The 23,404-nt window shown below is 43.0% G+C and overlaps 2 protein-coding genes across 2 annotated transcripts in view; both read right to left on the bottom strand.

Annotated features, from left to right (window-relative positions):
• Positions 1 to 23,404, bottom strand: part of tnfsf10l (TNF superfamily member 10, like) — a 319,815-nt gene that overhangs the window by 92,665 nt on the left and 203,746 nt on the right. The window lies entirely within an intron of this gene.
• Positions 1,890 to 23,404, bottom strand: part of hdac8 (histone deacetylase 8) — a 31,621-nt gene continuing 10,106 nt past the window's right edge. Inside the window, exons 10-11 of the mRNA XM_076028046.1 lie at positions 13,860 to 13,965; positions 1,890 to 3,164 (exon numbers count right to left, since the gene is read on the bottom strand). Of these exons, the coding sequence (XP_075884161.1) occupies positions 3,142 to 3,164; positions 13,860 to 13,965 (129 nt within the window). The 3' untranslated portion in view covers positions 1,890 to 3,141. The remainder of the gene's footprint in view (positions 3,165 to 13,859; positions 13,966 to 23,404) is intronic.

Below are 23,404 nucleotides of genomic sequence, written 5' to 3'. Positions count from 1 at the left end.
CCCGCGACCGGTGACTCCGACATTTGGTGTGAATTTCCAGGCCATTAATTTGGAAGGAACATCACTTCTAAAGGAAACTGCCTCGACGTTTGTGGTTCCATTAAAGCCTCTATTAAGCAGACCCGCAGCGCATAAATCTGCACCACGCACACACACACACACACACACGACAACAACAACTATGGAAGAGGATTAGGGCCACAAGAAGAGATTTTTTTTTTTTTCATTTCGACAATAAAATTGAAATTTTGTAAAATCAAAATTTCGAGAATAAAGTTGATATTTTGAGATTAATGTCGTAATTTTGAGAACGAGGTTGAAATTTTGAGAATAGAAGTGAAAATTTCGAGAATAAAGAGGAAATTTCGAGATGAAGTCAAAATGTCGTGATTAATGTCAAAATTTTGAGATTAAAGTCAACGTAAATAAAGTTGAAATTCCAACATTAAAGTCGAAATGTCGAGAATAAAGTTGAAAGGCTCTGCACACAAGCCTAGTGGAGTACTTCCGTTTTCGACAGTTTCCTGTTTACTTTGACTTCATTCACGAAATTTCGACTTAAAACTCGAAATTTCAACTAAAAAAAAAAAAATGTCCTTGCTGTAACATTTTTTTCTTCTTCTGGCCCTAATTCATTTTCGTAAACAACAACAACAACAGGCCCCCCGTCAGGTTTTTATTTTTTTATTTTTTCTGACGGAATCCAGTGAGCACCGAGGCGACTGGATTGGACGCTCGCAACACTTCCTGTCAAAACAAACGCCAAAACGTCAAGACAAACACGTTTCTGTGCCAAAGTGTTCGGATTTCATGTTTATCTACGGAATTTAAATATTTTGAATGACTAGCCGGGAGTTTACAGCCGTGTTAAAGACATGAATCCAGAGGCCAAAACACTGCGGTGGAATTCTTCCCCCCCCAAAAAAAAAATTGGCTGAGGTCGTAGCAACAGCTGGATTTCCCTTAGTGATTCTCCAAGAATAGTGCAAAGCTAAACAATGAAAAATAAATAAAGAAATGTTTCATCAGCGTGACCTTGTATTCGTATATTTGCCCCCCCCTGTCCCCCAATGTTGGCCAAAAAAATAAATCCTAATTCAAACTTGAAGGTCATTGGGGAAAACACTCCGGCTAAAGGCTTTTCTGTCAGCGGCACAAATATTTAAGACAACATGAGGCTGGTTGACGGTATCTAAATGAGAATGGGTGAATGAATGAACAAACAAATGGATGAACGAATGAATGAATGAATAAAATAGATTTTGGTTAAAATGGTTATTAACTATGTTTACATGCACAGCTTAATCGAGCGATGCTAAAAAAAAAAAAAATTGTTTTTCATTTCTCATCGGACTTTGTCTCCTGTGTCCCAGTTTACATGCAGCTGAGAAAAATTGACGGTAACGGGTCCTCCTCCCCAGCACTAGGGGGCGATACGAGTCTTTTCAGCGTGTTCATTTCTGGTTGACCTCTTTTGTCACACAATAACAAAACTGGAGCGCAATGCAACACCAGTAATATGTCTGCACTGGTCTCCAATTGAACGAGTTTCCTCACCACACAGCTGCAGGTGTGCTGCGCCGGATTCGTCACAAATGTACACAACATAATACCGGCGGTTTTACTACAGTGGAAGCAAGTGAGCACTACGTATGACATGACCGAGGCTCACAGCAAGCACGGCTTGATTAGTCGGGACGAGCAACACCACAGACTTCAGTGGCCTCTCAGATTAGTGCAGCCAAACCCAAAAAAGATTTCTGGGAAACAGCAGATTTAGCCCTCTGGTTACAGCCTTCCTCAAAAAAAACAAAAAAACAAGCAAACAAATTGTGACTTTGTTGTGTTTTGAGGCGAGTGGTTGTGTAGTGACGGGGGACACAGGGAGTCGACGCAAGACTTGTATCACTGTCAGAATTCTTTATTAGTCAGAAAACATTGTCAAGTTAAAATTGGTATGATGTGGGACTTTGAAGTCAATAAAGCAGCTCAATGTGATGCAACAACCCGGAATACAAGCAGCCAAGCTGGGATTACCGTCAATTCTCAGCACAAGGAAAGGAACCGAGTACGTACAAGATGGCACAAACTGTCATGGTTGAAAAGCTTCATGTTGAGTTCACACTGCCAGGGCTGCGAAAGGTGATGATAGGAACACAGAGCTTTGTGGGGACATTAAACAAACAGATTATCAATAATAGCAGACAAAGCCGATGAATAGAGTTCCTCGCTGCTCTGCCAGATCACTTCTGACCTCTTTACCTTCCTCCCGCCACCTCTGCCGTCTCCCTCCACTTAAAAATGCAGAACTCCATCCAGATGTTGGATTGATTTGCGGATGTTGCCCAGAGGTTCGAAAACAACGCGGGTGAGCGATTCATCAACGCGGCAGATGAGATGAGATGAGACGAGCAGCTCCAAACTTTTTTCCAGCCCTGCTTGTTTGTAAACTTTCCAGACGTTCTTGAGACTTGAATGGGGAGGGGGGGGGGGGGGGGATTGTGTTCCATGCAATTTGCAGGGCTTCCCACGCCTTCTCCGACACAGCGAGAGGTCTGGGTTGTTTTGGGTTTTTTTTCAAACAGGGATAAACCTTGGCTTTTTGTCTGTTTTACTCTTTAAATGTCTTCGGGGGGGATGAAATTGCAGCGGCAGCAGGGCGAACACGAAACCTGACGCCTGAGCGTATCTGCTTTTCCATTCAGTTTACAGTCAAGCCTCGGCTGACAGGATGTACACAAACACATCCCCTGATACCACAACCTCAGGGTGTGCTGACTGGTACAAAAAAAACAACAACAACAAAAAAAACAAAAAACAGCATATACAGTTACAGAGCCACACCAAAGTCACCTAAACGTCTCCCATTCAGACAACCAACTTTTGCAATAAAACATAAAGACTGAAGAGTCGGAACATTGTACGGCCACCGCATCAGCCAAACCTCCCCTTGTTAAACTGGTTTTTACCCTGGAAACACTCACTTCATGTTTTCCAAACCCCTTCACTCGCTCGCCCTTTCCTGCCTCCATCCATCGCTCCCTCCCTCGCTCGCCCAGTGCCTCGGGGCCGAAGGGCTCTGCTCCCATATTGTCTTCATTAGAGCCGCTGAGCGTCTGGAAGAAGAGAGTCACTCGCTCCTTAAACGGCGTTCTTTAAATTCCCTGCAAACAAGACAGAGGAAAGAATGAGAACAATGAGATTTTGATCGTCTCCCAATGAAGGAAATGGTCTATAAATAAAAATCAAGTGCATTTCTATAACATTCCTGCTACAATGTACAACTTGGTAGGTTTATTTTGGAGATGGGAAAGCTTTTTTTTTTTTTTTTGATGGAAGAGACGGAGGAATATTTTCTCCTGGTTTTGACAGATATACTACTCACAAAAAGGTTGGGGATTTGGGATGAAACTGCAGAAAGCGTCTTCAATGCACCAGGACCTTGACAGGTGAGCTCAATGTGAGCCTCTCTAAACGAGTCTATAAATGTATTTCCATTACAAAATAAAAGCAATTCTCATAAAACCTCACGGGGCGAGATTTTACAAGAATTACGTTTGCTGTTGTTTTTTTTGTTTTTTTACGTTTGTTTGCTGTCAAGAGTGGTTGTCATATTTTTCTCTTTGATCACTCGGAAAAAAAAAAAATTCTGTCTCCTCCTCCGTCCAATCATAACGCTCCATTTTCACTGGTCAGTGAACTGGTCACGTGACCCCGTACGTCACGTCCGCTAAATGCGAAAAAAAAAAAAAAGTCTTTCCATGACACTTTTGTGATGTCAAACCGCCTGATGAGAGCATCAAAACATTTCAGTCATATCTGAGAGGTTTTTCCAAGTTTAGCCGTTTCCATCACCAGTTTTCTATTGCGATATTTAGCTTTTGCGCAATTCTAGGGGTGATGGAAATGCAGCTTATGTCCAACCAACTGTTGAGCATTTTAGTGCTTATTGCACAGTCACATGTTTGCGCCACCTGAAATGCAAACAGCAAAGGTGCTGCGCGGAAATAACAGGCATGCAAAAAAAAAAAAAAAAAAAAAAAAAAAAAAGACTCTTTATTGAAACACAATCGTTGGGCGACACTGCAAGTTCATTTGCATGAGGGCAGGGGTTGGTCTCACACACACACACACACACACACACACACACACACACACACACACACACACACACACACACACACACACACACACACACACACACACACTTGTCACAATGAGCACATTATCACTCCGAACGCCAGTTTGCCAGTTTGTGTTTTGTGTTGGGCCACAAATGGCTCCACTTTAACGTCGGCCGCTGGGTTCAATGGAGTGGAGAGCAGGCGAGTGAAGCCAGCCAGCAGGCAGCAGGCAGCAGGCAGCAGGCAGCAGGCAGCAGGCAGCAGGCAGGCCGGTGGATGAGTAATCAGTCTGATAAATGTGGACTCTGGCACTGACGCAGGGAGGGAGGATGTCCTGTTTGCGGGCCATTGTGGAGCTGTCACTGCAGTCCTGCCCGTGATCCGTTCGCCCAGCCCGACGGCACTTCTCTCACTCAGGTCCACCTCCCGTGCCCTGCGTCCCTAACCCTGCGTCAACTCTCCCCGCCGGCTTCAGAACGAAATGCCGAGTAGGAGTTTAGCCCACAGGAAACGTGCGACGGCGGACTGCGGCGTCATGTTTTGAGCTCAGCCTGCGTTGGTCAGTGTGATGAGGACATGAGAACAGTTGACAAAGAAGAACCAATGGGGTCATCCGGACAAAAACTCAACCCTTGTCAGTTTTTTTTTTTCACCCAAATGTAATGTGAACTGTGTAATTTCACAGCAGACCCCATCATTTTAATACCAGGAAGGGAACCAGACTGCTGCTGTGGCAGCTTTCCACAGCAACACAACCACTGGACTGCAGAATATGGACAGATAAAAAAATCTTTAACATTGAGAGGTGGGAGGGGGGGGGGTCATTAGTCTGAAAGCATCACTTCTTTGCTGTTTTGTTCAACCTATTTAAGTATTTTCCCCTATATTAATAAAGAGGAAACAAGTTTGGACTCTGCCAACACGGCACAACATGCTAACCTGCCGTCCCAGATTGAATGTTTCCCAACGTCCTTCCTGGTTTTGTTTACGTGCCCATCTGAACCCACAGAAATCTGCACTTGGAAAGAGGAGGAAAGACTTGAACTACAAAGTCTGTTAAACTCAAAGTGTTTGTTTTATGGTCAGTTTAAGCCAGCGGCTGTGACTCCAGGCTTTCTATTGGTGCAGGTGGATCTATGCAGAACCGAGCCACAGTCATGTTGCTGTTCTTGGTTCTACTGTTAATGTGAAAATGACAAAAATGAATGTTGAGTGACAACATTTAGTCCATTTACTATTGAAACTGACTTTGAAAAGACCAAAGCCAGGAGAATCAAAATCAGCTTTTGCTCCTAAATGAAAACGACAAAACATATTTTAAAGTGTTTTGTTATCTTGAAGAGCGAAACAACTTTACTGAACTTCACTGAATGCCATTTGTACAAAATGTAAAATGCTGGGTTTGTGGAGATGCAGAGAATGAGAGGTCACTACAGGTTGTTTTTTTTTTTTTCATTTAGCAGAACCACTTCGGTGTTCAGCCAGCCTGAGAGTGGACCTACGACCTCAATGCTGCTGCTAAGTCAGCACAACAGTTCCATATTTAGCTTCAGTTTGACTGAATGGCAGACGGCTGCTGATCAATGCTCTAGATCAACAGGTGGAAAACACTTTTTGCAACAACAAAAAAAGAAAAGAAAAGAAAAAAATAACCGGGGGGAGGGGGGGGGTGAGCTAATAACAGGAAAACTGCTGGAGTGAAAAAGAGGAAGAGCCGTGACAAGCAAACCCTGGCGAGACGGCCGGCATGAAAAACTCACACCAGAAATCGGCTGTCATTGGTCCCATTATAGAATAGAACACCTTTATTAATCCTATGTTGGGGAAATTTGCCCATTACAGCAACATAAAGTAGTGCAAAGAGAAGGAAAACATATATATATATATATATATATATATATATATATATACATATATATATATATGTATATATATATATAAAAATGTTTCCGTTATGAAGCCCGAGCCGTGTTATTTCTCCCTAATCCACTTTCCCTTGACAGAGTCGCTGCTTGTTGTTTCAGGCAAAAAGCACTTTTAAGAAGCAATTTGTTTGACCACTTTGAGACATTTGATTGGCCTAAACGCGGCAAAGACATCCTCTCTGGCTGATCTTGTGCTCTCCGTCGCTCGGCTTCACCCGCCGCCTCTCCAGATGTGCACGTTAAATTCTGCCCCAGTGACAGGCAACCACGGGGGCCCGGGCGGAATATACGACCTGCAAATATTTATCTATCAAAGCGTGTGAGCCAGGTACACTGGGGCGTGTGTGTGTGTGTGTGTGTGTGTGTGTGTGTGTGTTCCGGGGCTGAGTTCACCTTCACACAAGCCAAAGGTGTAAATTCTACCAGTGAGAAGTGTCCTGTTCAGCAGAGGGACATGACAGCCACCTTGTCAGCAGCAAGGAGACTATTAACAAGCAGTGGTGGCAGGGTGTGTGTGTGTGTGTGTGTGTGTGTGTGTGTGTGTGTGTGTGTGTGTGTGTGTGTGTGTGTTGGTGCTGGACAGACACAAGCCTGGACCCCACGAGTGCACAGATAACATACAGCCGAGCGCGAAGGCTCTGCAGCTTGCAGGCCGACGTGCCGCTGATGACGCCGAGCCTCCTGGGAAATCAGCCGACCAATCAGGCGAGCAGAGGCTCGTAAACACAGCCTGGCGAGCGGCAGACAGATGCTGCGCCGCCACCGCCGCCGCCGCCGCCCTGCTAGTCACCTCATAAAAAGCTCCTGAATTAAAGCGGCCGCATAAATGGGCCTCAGTCTGTTTGAATGATGGACGAGCCGGGGGAGAGAGCAAGTCGCTCCACGACCGGTGTTTCTCAACTGGTGGGTCGCGACCCAAAAGTGGGCGGCAGAGCTGTTTCAATTGGGTTGCGGCTTCTTTTTTTTTTTTTTTTTTTTTAAAGGGATTTTTTCTTTAAAGGGATTTTAAAATGTACAACAGCAGTCAAGAGTTTGGACACAACCTGTTTCTTCTTTATCTTGACGACTTTCTACGCTCTAGACACACTCTGAAGACATCACATATATGACCAAGATATGTGGGTTAATGTGGCAGAAGGAAAAAATGTTAAAAATCTAAATTTGTCATGTTATATATATTTTATATGAAGGGCGGCTATTCTAGATCATCGAAAATATAAAACTTGTTTGAGTTATTTCACACTTTTTGGTTGGATACATATTCCATATGTGTTCATTCTTAGTTTTGATGCCTTGAGTGACAAATCTGCAATGTAAATAGTCATGAAAATGAAAGAAAAACCATTAAATCAGAAGCATGTGTCCAAACTTTTGACTGCTAGTGTATGTTTATAGAGAAAATGTTGGCACTTATTTTGCAGGACACACAACTCAATTCAATAATTTCAATAAATGATTTACTTGACATGAAAAAAAAAAAAAAAAAAAACACGGTCCAATGTTTTCTAGTTTTGTGGGATCAATTTGAGTTGCGACTTCATCATAAGCCAAAAAAAAAAAAAAAAAGTATGTTCCTGAGACTCCACCGGTTGAGAAGCACTGCTGTACGACACACTGCAACGCTGTTACTGCTTGTTAAGGCTGTGAGGCTGCGAGGCTGTGAGGGAGGCGCGACTCCGAAGAAGCAGGTCAACACACCACGCATCGAAGCACAGGAGTAAATTTGGCCTCGCGATGGTGGGAAAGAAAAAAAAAAACAAGGTTTTTGGCACCCCGTGCATCAATCACTCCACACCCACAACCACCGACGTGCACCGTTGCATCCTGGTCAACACCGGGTGTTCCAGCAAGATACTGGAACGCCTCTTGTCACACATTCAAGAATTTTTCTGTCTAATTATTAGTGTGAAAATTTTGACTTGATTGATGATTTCTATATTGGTAGAAGCTGAACATACAGCGCCATAGATACATGAAGAGAAGTGTATACTTGGGGTACAATAATAAGTAGTTTGGTTTTCCTACCCTTAGAACGGTTCTCATGTATATAGCAATATACACAGTCAATAAGGGTTTCGCTCCTGGTTAGCTGCCATCTGACAGTGAGCTAAATATGAAACGTGCTTTCAGGGAGGCTTCCTGAAATACTTGTCTTCCTTAAAAAAAAAAAAAAAAAAAAAAAGGACAAACAAAAACTCTTTGCACTTGTTGGTGTCTGCCTAATAATGCAACCGCACACAAACCCCCCCCCCCCAAAAAAATGTTATATTTCAGATGTGTAATCTGAGATCGCTACATGCAGTGCTGCACCCTTCAATTGCTATTAAAAAAAAAAAAAAGAAGAAAAGAAAACTTAGAACATCTCCAGCAAGCAGCATATTTAGCCCTCTGTTTACAACCTCTCATCGAAACACATGGTTGCTAAAACTGAGCAAGATCGTCCACGTTTGGAACATGGCCAAGGGAAGACGAGAAAACAGCCTCATTCACAGAGACACATGCCAAGCAGCCTGGATGAAACCAACACCAGGCACTGTGTGAAATCACACAGGGCAGAGCTCCAGAAATCCATGTTCAACAAACACACACACACACACACACACACACACTGACTGGAAATTAGAGCAGGCCAAAGTAAAGGATAAAATTTAGCCCCGCTAAAGTAAATACTTGCACAGTGTCGAACCCATCAGTGGACAAACGTTTTGACTGGTGAGGCCACAATGGGTTCTAAAATTTGACAGAAGGGCCGGAGCAGCGGCAGGATGGATGGAGTGTTTAGGTGAGCCACCTCACAGGAGGAAAAAATATTATCAGAGGATATGTAGAAAACATGTTGCTTTAATGTCAACTGAAAATGAACAAAATCAGTGTCTTCGAAGCCCCACGGCGTTCAGCTCTTTATTGGAATGACTCTGAAAACACTGAAACAATGGATGAAATACAGCTATTTCACGACAAACTTACTATTGGTATCATTTCTTCAAGTTCGGGGGGCCGGATTAAAAAGCTTAACGGGCCGCATATGGGCCCCGGGCCGTAGTTTGCCCATGCCTGGTCTAGAGCCACCGTTGGTCGTGGGTTGTTAAAAATGCTGAATCTCACATTTGACTGCAGCGACAGACAGAAATGTGAATAAAAGAGCTAAAAAAATAACAGCGATCTCGACGCATTACAAGGCCTGGTACGGGTTCCGCTTCCACAGGTCGACACTCTTCCCTCAAAGACAAAAACTGTATCCCTACAGGGCCACTTTCATCCTTTATATTCCTTGATTCACTTCCTCCGAATCACATTCTGCGGGAAGAAACGACTGCATCTATTTCAGAGAGCAAAACTCTATGAATGAAGTCCACACACAGCCTTAAACTGCCTTCAACTGGCAGCAGTGAAGCCTCTTCAAAGCAAAACCTGATGAAATAAAGTCCCGGGAGATGAATTTTAACGTAGTAACGACCCGCTGAGTTGTTTACAGCGGCGCTGAAGTCAAGACGGCGAACCGTCAGGAAGCTGTGAGCTCGTCACAAACCCACTTAGTGGAACCGTCTCATCGATCTGCGGCTGTCTGCCGCCCAAATCAATTCTACACACACACACACACACACACACACACACACACACACACACACACACACACACACACACACCTGCTGTATTTCCTGTGTGACTGCTGAAACCCAGAGCCCATTCTGAAACTGAGATGCTGTGACAAATGTCACTTCTCACGCTGTGCCCTGCAGTTAGCGTAGCATCCCCCCCCCCCCGCAAGTGACGCATGTCTGGCGGGAGAGTTATAGCTCAACATATGGCTCTGCTTTGCTTAATGAGTATGAAATAAAGGGAGGATTTGTGGAGGATTACCACTATAAGATTCCAAATCTGTGCATGTCAGCCAGAGGCAGATGTTGGAGTGCACATGCTGACAGGCGCATGCTGACAGACGCAAGCTGCGTTTCCATGACAGTTTCTCGCAAAATAAAAGCGAAAAGTACAATTGCAGTGTGCAGGTGTTTCCATTGAATGGTGTGAAGCGCATAAGCCGTCATTCTCGTAAAACCTTGTCCCGCGAGACCCCACTTTGAGGAGGGTGGGGGGGGGGGGGGATAAAAAAATTTGCGGTAAATCTGCATTTCGATGTCGTTTGCTGTCAACAACGGTTGTTCGATTTTTCTCCTTGATTACCTGCAAAAAAGATTACGTCCCCTCCTCCGTCCAATCATAACGCGCCATTTTCACTTGAAGTGATCTGGTCACGTGACCCCCCCGTCTGTTGACCGGTGTAAATGCGAAAAAGTGTTTCCATGACACTTTTGCAATATACCTCCATATGGATAAGTCTGGCTAAAACCACCTCACGAGAGCGCCAAAAACCTTCTACCCATATTTGAGAGGTTTTCCAAGTTTCGGTGTTTCCATCACCGGTTTTTTATTGCGATATTTAGGGTTTGCCCAATTCTAGGGGTCATGGAAACGCAGCTATTGACACGAGAAAAACACATTCAGACTTAAACTGCCTGTTTTCTCAGGGGGGGAAACCCGTTCATAAGCAGAACGGCACTTTGGAACCAGAGAAACACTTACCCGCCCTAATGATGTCATGTGGACATGTTTGCCTTGAGGTGTGTGTGTGTGTGTGTGTGTGTGTGTGTGCGTGTGTGTGTGTGTTGAGCCTCTCCCGGGTCTGCGTTTGTTTGCGTGCGCTCACTAAGTCAGTGCACGTGTTTTAATCAGAGACAGAGGCGAAGAGACACGCATATTTACTCCAGTATTTAAATGTGTAACATACTCTTTGAGGTTGCAGTGTACACTCGCTGTGCAGTGGGGATGTTTGTGGCATGATCAGACTCAAAGTGTTCTGGCTTAACAAAGAGCAGGATACGGCGTAAACAGAATATATTGAGGGCAACGCGAACATGCAGAGAGTTACCAGGTTGAAATGCTGAATAAAAAACAGAAAAAGGTGTACAAATACGTACATAAAGTATCTAATACACTGCTGTCCAATGTCCTGGGTAGGAGTGTGAAAAATGTGTATTTTAATCGTTTGCCAGAATTTTTCAGTGTTTCCTACACTTGTTTGTAACCCAGTGGCAAATTACACTCTTGCATGACAGGTGAGTGCATCCATTTACTTTTAGCGACACCGCTACCTGAAAAAAACCCAAATAAAAATCCTCCTCAGCGAGTGTCTGAGGAGCAGAAATATTATGAATTAATCCTCAAAATGATCAACTGGGAGACCCCAAAAGAAGAAAAATAATAAAAAGCAGGACAGAGGAGATCGCTGGAACAAGTTGATTTCTGTTTTCTCTACATCAGTAGCTGTGTTTCCATGACCCCTAGAATTGCGCAAAAGCTAAATATCGCAATTAAAAAAACAGCAATGGAAAGCTGCAAATCGCAATTGCGCTTTTATTTTTGCGAAAAGCTGTCATGGAAATGCAGCTTATGGCGTCTTGACATTCAATTTGCCTGCACTGCCGTTTTCTTTATGAATTGATTCACCACTCCATTCCTCTGCCATGCACAATAATGGCTGCATGGAAAGAAAGCAGTCGGACTTTCAAGTATAACTGCTCAATTAATCCAACATGCCGAGAACATTTCTGGAAAAGAGCTCCTGCTCCTTTGAGTGGACGTGCGGCAGCTTCTCAGAGCGGAGAACTTGCTGCCTGCACAAACCACTGATGCGTTTAACAATGCTTTTTGGCAGTCATGACAGTGACATGAGCGGCTCTGTTTACATGAATAAAGCTCAAGTTGTTAAATGATACCCACTCAAATTTGTGAACACATATTTTCCACCTACTTTTGGCTTTGTGTTTGTACAAAGCAGCAGTTTTCCAAGGAAATAATCTCCTTTTCCAAACTGTGTTCTTAACCGAGCGAGCTCTTAGCACACATGCTAAATAGCCTCTAGATATGGCACTTTTAGTTGGCCTAATTATTTTGTTAAGTGCTTCTTTCCCAGACTGATCTGTGCAAATTGGGGTTCTTTTTGTGTGTTGTTTTATCTTGTTGAACAATTAAACCATCACAATCTTTTGAAGGTCTTCTGGCTAAAATCCCCCGTCCCCCTCACTCACTCGTCTTTCCGAGCTCCAACAAAAAGTGTTTTCAGACAGTCTGAGGATTCAATTGGGATTCAATCACATGGGAGCAGAGCGCCAGTGCAATTTACGACAACAGGAGACAAAAAAGAAGCAATTGCAAGCGCAGAGAGATGGAGAATCAATCTTAAAAAAAAAAAAAAAAAAAAAAAAAACTTCAATGGGCTCCACACTTGATAGAGGCATAAAAGAAATGTTTCCAGGACTCACAACATCATCACTGTTTTGGATGTAAATCCCCAAAAATCAATCCATGGGCAGAAAGCTAAACCGTGATGCAATGTGAATGTTAAAAACAAAGCAGGAGATCATTTCAGTTGTTCACTGACCACAGAAGAGGGATGTCAAGAACTGCCGGGTATTTACTTCCAAGAGAAAACATTGTTTCTGCAGCTTTTCTGGAGCCTTGTGTCAGTGCCAGTGCCACTGCATACTGCAGCATTTCATCCCCCTTCCTTTAGGAAGGAGGATTTCCTTTAGGTCTCTGCTGAACACCGCAATACAGAGAGTTTTCCTGCTAACGGCTGCTCAGACTCAGAATCCCAACAACTCGGTTACATCCAAGTGTGATGTTCGGAACGTCAACTCCGAGCTATTCTTTTGCTCGGCTCTGAGCTCATCCTCTTACAATTTCTTTCCAGACGCTCAACTCTTAGCCCGTGTTTCACCCTGCAGGAGAAGCTCCCTCTGTTTCTGTGTGCTGTCAGCACCGAGAGGAAGGGCCCCACTTCACTCCCAAACACAAGGCTGCGGACGCGCACGCAGATTAGTCTTAAAACCACAAAGAGTAAAAATCATTGTAGAGAAAAAAAATATGTATGTATGTATGTATGCATGTGTGTATGTATGTATGTATGTATGTATGTGTGTATGTGTATTGGGGTAACTGCATATACATGTGTGTGTATAATATACACACATATATATACATATATGTATACACTGTACATATATATGTGTGTGTGTGTGTGTGTGTGCATATATAGAAACACGTACACACACATATGTGTATATATACACATACAGTAAATACATGTATATATTCATACATATATATATGTATATATATATATACACATACATATATATATACACACAAACACATACATATATAAATATATATATATATACATATATATATATATATATATATATATATATATAAATATATATATATATATATATATATATACATATATATATATATATATATGTATACATATATACACACATACACTTTATTTTATTCTATTTTTTCATATAGATAGTGAAACACTTTGAGATTGTGTGTAACTGAATGAAGTGAGCAGTTTGTTTATGCAAACACACAGGATTGGACGGTCAGAGCCACTGGGAGGAGAACAAGAGAAACAGAACCAGTCGTTCTTTCATCTCACACAGAGACATAAAAACAAGTGCAGAAAGCAAACACACACATAAAAAGAACCACGCACAGACAAAAACCTCTTTAGGTGAACAAGGGTCGGGGTAAACACACATACACACACGCGTCCACCTGTTTATCTTGCTACACACACACACACACACACACACACACACACACACACACACACACACACACACACACACACACCTGTGCGCACTCGCACTTACACACAAGCACAGACTCAAAGACACACACACACACACACACACACACACACACACACACACACACACACACACACACACACACACACCTTTGATGGTGCTGATGACATGGTCCAGGTGTTTGGTGTCGTTGCGGTCGGGCCGGCAGCTCGGGCTTATCTCCAGCGAGTAGTCGGGCCCGTACTCTGTGAAAAACTAAACACACACAACAACACATCAGGACAAACTCTTCAGCCACATTTTCACCCCGCACACCTGCGCACGCATCTGTACTTAAACTGGTATGAGTTCATCCCTATTAGTCACAGTTTACTGACACAGTGCTTTCTAAAAATGAACGTGCCTCCAAAATAGAGAAAATCTACCCTTCACTTGTTGTGCTTACTTGACTATTCTTAAAGCAGCTCTGGGTAACCTTTCAACCATAAATGTATGATTGCGGAACCCAGTATAAGTAACCTTGATGAAAGACGAAGGAATAAAAGTGTTGACCGTTTGCTACGACGTTATTGTCGTAGCAAACTCGTAGCAAGCTCAAGTTACCTAGAGCTGCTTTAAAGTGTCTCAATAAGACAGTTCTAGGTGTTGATGTTGTCCTCTCACCGTCCACCTGGCTTTTGTCCCTCTTCTAAACATGTGAAAGGCGCAACAAAGCCTCTTGCGGGAGGCTGTAAACAGAGGGCTAAATATGCAGTTTTTCGACTACAGGATGAAAGATGTGAAAATGAGCGCAAGACGGGGATCCTTAATGAAGAGGGCATCTTATATAGACTTGGAGAACACATCCACTGTTGGTGGACACCAACAACAAATCAGAGCCAAAGCAACCAGTAATGCCATCGGTGGCGGACCTCATTTCTCTGATCTGAGACAACCGACTGAGAGTTATTTCAAGAGGAAAAAAATCAGACGAGGTCTCGTCTGGCGCGCGCACTGACGAAAAGTGTAACACAGAGCCGAAAGTGGGAACCGCAAATCAGTCAAAGGAGCGGAGGACAGCCTGAGATGATTTCAGCAAATACCAGAGGGTTCCTGCCAAAACCCAGCCAAGCTAGAGAAAACAAAACCAACCAAAACAAAACAAAAAAAAAAAATCAGGTGAAATTCCAACAAGAGGGTTCAACTAGGAGTTAGGAACCCGAGTGCTTCAGTTAGAAAAACACATTTGCATTGAGTTTGTCTGGCCGTGACTCTGTGCCATGAGAGGAAAACAAAGTTGGAGGCCAGGTTCTGACCACAAGTGCGTCAGTCCACTCCGAGCGACTGTTGTGAAAGCCTTGGACTCTGAAGACTCAGCAGAAAGCCCAGAGCAGCACAAGGCTCAGAACAGAAGAGCAACACTTGTCCTGGGCTTCATTCAGACAGAGGAGCTCCGTGGCGTAATTAGGAATTTCTGTCCTGACGAAATCTTTCGCAAAATATAAGCGATATTTCTAAAATTTCAACAAAGCACAATTGCGATTTGCAGGTGTTTCCATTGAATGCTGTGAAACGCATACGCCGTAATTCTCGTAAAATCTCGTCTCGTGATATTTTATGAGAGTTACATTTGCATCTGCACTTCAATGTTGTTTGCTGTCAAGAAGTGGTTGTTATATTTTTCTCTTTGTTTACTTGTAAAAAAATAATAAAAAATTCCGTCAAATCATAACGCGCCATCTTCACTTCAAGTGAACTGGTCACGTGACCCCGTACATCACGTCCGCTGACGTATAATTGTGAAAAAAGACTTTCCATGACAATTTTGCGATATTCCTCTACATGGATACGTCTTGAAAAACCACCTCATGAGAGCATCAAAACCTTTTAGCCATATTTGAGAGGTTTTTCCAAGTTTAGCTGTTTCCATGATCGTTCTTTTTGTGCGATCTTTAGGTTTTCTGCGCAATTTTAGGCGTAATGGAAACGCAGCTATTGAATATTGAAATATTCAATATTAAATGTCTTATTTGGGCATAAAAAGTTCTTGAACAAAAATAGTCTTTTTTTTTTTGGTTTGACTCTCCTTCCCGAGATCGTGTTTGCTGTTTTGGCATTTAGCGCAGGAAAACTAATCCCATTCCTTTCTGTGGTGGAGAAAATTTATTATAAAGACATTTCAGGAATGCAGTTTCAGGTAGGAGTCTTCAGGGTTCCATAAGAACAAAAAAATCTGATTAGTACCAGAAGCCAGACTTGTCTGCTCCATGACAAGATGTCCTGTTATTGGCCAACATTATAATCTCTCTCATCAGGTCAGAAGTTCTTAGGGTTTTTAAAAAAAAGTTACGTAAAGGAAGATGCAGATCATAAATGACAGGTTTCCATCATCTTAAGTTTAGCAGCTCAGATGTTGGATGCATTCTGACAGCGTTGCCCTTATTTGGTGCAACACAGACTCAAACGTCCCACTAAAAATCTATGACGACACCGTGTTTGCTTTGAAGACTGGTTCTTCTTGTTTTGGAGTAAAACTCTTCAGTGCTCGGAATGAATTCCATTAGATATGACTTCAGGTGGTCTGTTGGCAACGGACACACATGGAGGGAGACACACACACACACACACACACACACACACACACACACACACACACACACACACACACACACACACACACACACAAGCATACACAAACATACACACAGCTGTGCCAACATTGCAGTGGGCGCACATTTTTGTTCGGTACTTAAAAGACAATGACTGTTTTGCCTTTTAATAGACGCGTTGGCAAATGAGTGCGTATATGCATATGTGTGTTGGGAGAAATGAGGGCTCAGCAGCGGCGCATGAAATTAGAGCCCATGTTGTGTATGTTTGTGTAAACACGGGTATTTGCTTGTGTGGTACACGAAAGGTAAGACCTTTGTCTTTGTATGTGTGCTGTGCCTGTTTCCAATTAGCTCCGAAGGGTCTTGTGTCTTACCTCCGGTCTCGCCACGGCTCAGTATGAAAGCAGTAACTAACACACACACACACACACACACACACACACACACACACACACACACACACACACACACACACACACACACACACACACACACACACACACACACACACACACACACACACGTACACCCACAGTGTATTCCCATGAACCTAGTGCTCTGTATCCCGCTGTCGCGCACACACACAGACTCCTGCTGCCTGCTTGTTGGGCTTGGAAGAGCAAACAGAAAAGACACTGAGAGGAAGTCAGAAAACGAGCAGCGCTCGTAAAGGAGAAATAACAATAATAAGGTGAAAAGTTAGATCAAATTCCTGATATTTTCATGACCCGCAGTAAATGTCACGCCGAGATTGTTGCGTACGAAGGGCGTGCGAGACGGGGAGAATTCCGATGACACAAGAGATGGGCTGTTAACAGGGAACCTACGTCACGTGGACGAGGTCGGAAGACCGAGGAGAAAAAAAAAAGACAAAACAAAAGTGACTGAGTGGTCGAACGCTCGGTTTGAACCAGAGACACTGAGTGAGAATGGAAGCCTCTCAGAATATTTAACATGGAGCCAGTGGTGTCCAGTGCTTATCTCTTGTGTTTATTGAAGACACACCATATTTCATGCGGAGAACTGTGTGTGAGCGTGTATGTGTGTGTGTGTGTGCAACTGTAACTAATACCATTGTTATGTGTAACTACTACACATCTAGTACAGGCAGTACTGGCCAAACTACAACCCAGGGGCCACATACAGCCCGTTATCCTTTTTATTTCGGGCTGTTGAACTTGAAGAAATTGTATTAATAGGAAGTCATAAAATAGCTGTATTTCATCCATTTTTTGCTGTAAGTGCTTTAAGAGTCATTTCAATAAAGAGCTAAATACTGTGGGGCTGCAAAGACACATATGTTGGAACGCTTTTGTTCATTTTCAATTGAAATTAAAGCAAATATTTTCTACATATCCCATGATATATTTTTTCCTCCTATGAGGTGGCTCACCAAAACACTCCATCCACCTGCCGCTGCTCCGGCCCCTCTGTCACATTTTACAACCCATTGTGGCCTCACCAGTTAAAAGGTTTGCCCACCTCTGGTCTAGTATGTATGTGTGTAAACAAGTTAATGCCATAACCTACCTGAGCAGGTCAAACCTACCAGGCCGTAGCTTCCAGTTCAGTCAACTTGCTCAATCTAACAGTCAGGAAGTACAACTACCAAGAGCCATTGAAGTAAAGTTGTGTTACACTGTTAAACCCTCCAAGACATTATTGACCTGGACGACTGGGAACCTTTACAGAAAACATCTGACCAGGAATGTACGCGCAGCTCTGGCAGGCTGGTTAAAGTGGATATTTAAGCAACAGTAACAGTAACAGCATGAAGGCTAGTTTTTTTATTTGTCCATTGGGTGGAATTCCTTCCATCTCTGGAACTCTAGAACAGAAACATGGGTTTGAATATGTCACTAGAGCCTCAAAGTTAGAATATTTAAAATGCTGAATATCATTTTAAAGTGAATCATTCGTTTAAGACCAAACTAAAAAAAAAAATACATATTGTTTAAAATTGTACCACTGGAGATAAACAGTGAATAAATGTACCACCAGAGAGAAAAAAGTGGTTAATAGACTGATGGCTGATGTATTGTATACTTTCATTTTTTACTTGGTAGGATGTGCTAAACAAGTCATTAAATGTTTGTGCTCATTAGAGTCAATTACTCTTTAGGCAGCAGTGTGTGTGCACGTGTGTGTGTGCGTGTGTGTGTGCACGCACATGCACATATAAGTGTTTGTTTTCACAGAAATCAGCAGGACCTGTAATGAGCTGCACAACGGGGGCGGGGAGGTCTCGGAAAACAAATGGAGTTTGTCTGAGATCAAGCTGCTGTCTAATGAATGTTTTCAACAAGGGGAGAGAGAGAGAGAGAGAGGGAGAGGGAGAGAGAGACAGAGAGAGAGAGAGAGAGAGAGAGAGAGAGAGAGAGAGAGAGAGAGAGAAATATCAGTATCAGGTCCAAATCCTGGCCCAGCGGCCACTCATCCCCTCCTTGTTATTCCACTGGATCGTCTCCCACCTTCCAAAGCTTGGACATCACCGTTGCTTTTTGTGGCTTCATCTGTCAAGTTCTCCTTTTAAGGCAACCGAGTCTTTGTGTGTTTCTGACGCATTTGGAAAAGGTACAATGGAGGTTCGAGCGAAGCCAAAAGCAGCAGGTGGTTTTTGTGCAGGTGTTTCACAATCCTCATGGAAAACAGCCTGCTGCTCACATCACTCTTCTCATTTCACTGTTCACGTGAGAAATGAGCAAGGAAAGTGAAAGCTGCGTTTGCAAAGCACCCGTATCTTTTCCTCCTTAATTTGCTGCTTGCTTTGATTTTTTTTTTCTTTTGAAGAACGTATGTCAAATTACAATTTATGTAAATTCAATTCAATCCATCTTAAATTTATAGGCACTGTATAAGGCTATACTTTACCTCTAACATTTGCAAACAATTAAAATTTATTGAAATCAAAATTATTACTGTTGATTAAACTATGTTCTGAGTTCAAAGATTTCAGGAGGACGTATTGATGCAAAGAACTTCTGGTTTATGTAGGAAAAAAAGAGGGTAACAAGAGAACGGCTACAGAAATAGAAATCCACCGCAGTAAAACCTTTGGTTGGCGTTCTTTCAGCTATTATTATGCACACCGGTGAGTAATTAACGCACTTTATGTGCTACCGACCTGTTAGCGCTAAGCCTGCTGGGAGTTGGAGTTCTAGGTGGCTTCATGTGGACAATTCAAGTAACACTACTCACCACTATACAATAATTAAATTATTTCAACTATACTTTAACTCTGTAAATATAACATCATATCAAATATTATCACCATCAATAAACTTAATTCATTCAGTCAAAAGTTACAACAATTACTGTTCAAAAACATTGATTGAGTGAATTCTAAATAATGTGAAAGAATAAATGTATATTAACTTTAGAAACAGAAATTGCCCCCCCCCCTCTCCCCCAATCTATATAAAACTGCGACTGTGACTCTTGGAAAGGATTAATGAAGGAGGTGAACTGGAAAAAGCTCTGGGACCATTCATTAAGGCCTGTTGGCTTTATGAAAACATCTTGTCAGACAAAAACAATAACAGAGGCAAAGATAACGCGAATGACGAGCCAAACTTGGAGGATCGCACCTGCCCCTGACCCTCCAGCACCAACAATACCACAGACAATTACAGCCGCGGGGCGACTCCTCCAGGGAGAGCAGGCAGGAAACAAACTCTCTCGGCTCATTGTTGCCGCGTCCCAACGTTCAACAGCCACTTTCCCTCGCCGCGCCGCATGACTCAGTCAAATGATCTACGGCGGCCAGGAATTTGATTAACAAATTGCGATAAGAGGCGTGTGAGGCTGAACGCCCAGCGGCTTCACACCGCGCTCCTGCTGCGCTGTTTTCCAAAACACGCAGACCACCCTGGCCCAACCCCGTCGGCAAACACACGCTCTCTCTACCCCGAGCACGTTTCCGCCGATTGAGCCGGCGGCTCTGGGAGCCGACACCGCGGCCCTGACAGCGGCGAGGAGCATGACAGGAAGCGGCCGCAGACAGGAAAAGAGGAAGTAGGAAATAAAGAGGCGGGACGCTTTCCCGCTGCCAATCTGGGAGCAGAGGCGTCCGCTCCCTTCCTGCGTGGCTGTGAAGCGGACACACATTTGTATTTACTTTTGTTTGGCCCTTAAAGGCCGATACGTCGTCGCTGTTCACACACCGACGTTCAACCGACTCATTTCTGCATTGAACTCCATTAAAAGCAGCTGCGTAAAATGACCCACTGGAACGCTCCAAGAACATTTCCAGTGCGGGAAAATCAGTCAGGGTGTGCTGAAGGCATTATGGGATGGATTTGACACTTGTTCCCTTGAATGTCTAATTGAATGTGATGATATAGATTGTCTGCCTGGTGTGTGTATTACTACCTTTTATTGTATTTTACCCATTATTGTATTTTTTTTAATATGTATGTATGTATTTATTTATTTTTATTCTATTTTTAAACTCTTTGATACCTGACTGTACTTTATACTTCATACCTTTTCTGTGGTGTGGTGTTGTGTCTGGAAAGCCAATGATGCCCTGAGGAAACCCTCCCAAGGGATCAATAAAGTATAATTGAATTGAATTGATTTTGGTGCACACATCATGATGAGAGACCCTTCAGGACCATTATTTCATGAAAGTCGTCATAACAGAGTTCAATGCAGAAATGAGCGGGTGACCCCCGACTTTTAATGGCCAGTGTACATGAAGACACTCTTAATAACAACACACACAGACTTCTACCACAACCCCCACCCCGCATATTCACCGCTAACTAAACAACAACACTACTACTAACTGGTTACAGGTGCAGGTTATCCATGAAAGGACAAGTGTCAGATAGAGTCTGAGACAGAGACGTCAGCTGGATTCACACCAGCGACACTGTGGCTGCACGCTACATCAGACAGCAGGAAGTTTGGACCTGCGATTTGTTGTTTTTTTGTTTTTTTTTGGTGTGTGTTTTTATTTATGGAAGCAGTACGCTGGGAGGAAATAAGCAGCTGGAAAGAAGAAAATTAAAGAAGAAGAGATGTCTTGGGTGGGGCAGAAGAATTTACTGGGAAATAGTGAGGCAGCCGTTTGCTATTTCTTCATGCTCTCGTATTCAGCCAGCATGTCGAAACTAGAGAGAAGAACTTAGCTTGCCACCTTCGCAACTCGTCCTACTAGTGTTGCCAACATGGCTGAACAACAGAGGGTTTAGTTCAACTGATCCGTGTAAAGAATGTGTATGCTGCCCCTTTGTTTTAGAAGAGACGCTTTCATGATGAAACCCTGACTGCAGTTCGTACTGCCAATATATTGTTGTTTTATGGTTTATGTAATAATGTTCCATTACCCCTATTCAACTTGCAGAGGTACGAAATAACAAGAGCACTTAAGTGATAGGTGTGTCAATGTGTCTGGCTGCTTCAGTGTATTTATAGCTCACAGTAAGTCTCAGTGGAGCAACTCTGACCCTTAATTGCCTTTTGTGGCCAAAATCCACCAATCGATGCATCCATAAATAAATTAAAATCAAACCATAGAGTGAGTGAGTTCTTTTGGGAGGTAGTGTTTTGTTTTACATCAATTGGTATTGATGACAGGGAAAAGGTGACCAGGGAAAGGTCCCAAAAATAAGTCTGCGGCTGAGGAAAAATGGTTTCAGACACAATTAAAGTTTTAGTCAATTTTAAATATTGTCTTTAAATAGTTGTCAGAGATTTTTTTCTTTGAGTGTTTTTTTTTTTTTAACAGATTTGTTCACATTAGAGAAACACAAACAAATGGAAATAATTTTGTTGTTTTGTTTGTAATTAATAAGACAAAATAAGAAAAACAAAAGACTGTAGCTCTTGTACCCTTGCACTTGCACTTGGACGTGTTAAAAAAGGGACAGTCATCTTGCTCGGAGCTGAGCGGAGCAGAGCAAGTGCAGCATGTGGCTTAATGTTGGTGACTGCACTAAAATAAACTGCATTTGGAGGCTTAAGACTGATTCTCAGCAGAATACAGAACATCATACGTGCCTGAGGCGTCCAAAAACATCTGGTCAGTAAACTGCCCTTAAACGAGAAAAGTCAATTCTCTGCGCTCTGAGAGCTCCACCATGCCGCTGCCTCGTCTTCATCCCTACACCCAACATGTGAGGAGAGCATCGGTTGAAGCAGGAAGCTAAAAGCAAGTGTTTCTACAGGCAGCTGTGAACAGAAAGATGATTATACCATTTTCTGGAGAAACGGAGATGTGGGAATCGCTCAAGGCTGCAGCGACAGAGCGCCAGGATGAAAGAAAAACATGTGAGAGGATAAACAATGGAACATTTAACAACTAAAATATACAGTAAGATTTAAAAACTTTGTGGAAAAAAAAAAAGAAGAAATCCCCGCAGCTATCTAATCAGTAACATTAAGTGACCTTTGACCTCTGCAGTTATTCTTAGCCAGACCAGTGTTGTTGCACTCCGATTCGCACGCAGATCGACTCCCATGCTATCGCACAATAAGAGGTGGGGGTGGTGGTTAGTGGAGGCAGTGGGGGGGCGGGGTCAGTCAGGATCAGCTTAGCGCCAACACACAATGGGAATCAGACGTGAGGGTCAGCGCCTGTTGATGTGGCTGCTTGATTCCTGCAGCGGAGCACGAGGAGGTGTTTGGGCTTTCTGTAAAGTGTGACAGAGGCTGCGCCATTGTGCGCGTTATCTTTCAGTCATGTTTGGTCTGGTAATCAGGGAATAATTCCAGAGCTGTCGTCCACATGGCTGGCCTACCGATGTTGATCGTTTTTGGGTTGTTGTTTTTTTTTTTTTTTTTAGGATTGTTATTTTCAATGATTGGCCAAGTCGGAAGCTTTGTGGCAAAGAAACAGGACGATAAGACGGCTCTGAAAGAAACATTTGCCGAGACTTTCTACAGTTCCGAAATTTCAACAAAGTATAATTGTGATTTGCAGGTGTTTCCATTGGATTTTCATAAAATCTCTTCCCTCGAGGCCCCACTTTGAGGAAGCCCTTCTCCCTCATTTCCCTTTCTAATTCCTCGTATAAATCTGCACTTCAATGTTGTTTGCTGTCAAGAAGTGGTTGTCATATTTTTCTCTTTGATTACTTGTAAAGAAATATATATAT

This window comes from Nelusetta ayraudi, unplaced genomic scaffold (genome assembly GCF_046127955.1).
Source record: "Nelusetta ayraudi isolate G7.1 ecotype Tasmania unplaced genomic scaffold, CSIRO-AGI_Nayr_v1 ptg000022l, whole genome shotgun sequence".
NCBI lineage: Eukaryota > Metazoa > Chordata > Actinopteri > Tetraodontiformes > Monacanthidae > Nelusetta > Nelusetta ayraudi.
This window is presented reverse-complemented; position numbering and strand designations above follow the sequence as displayed.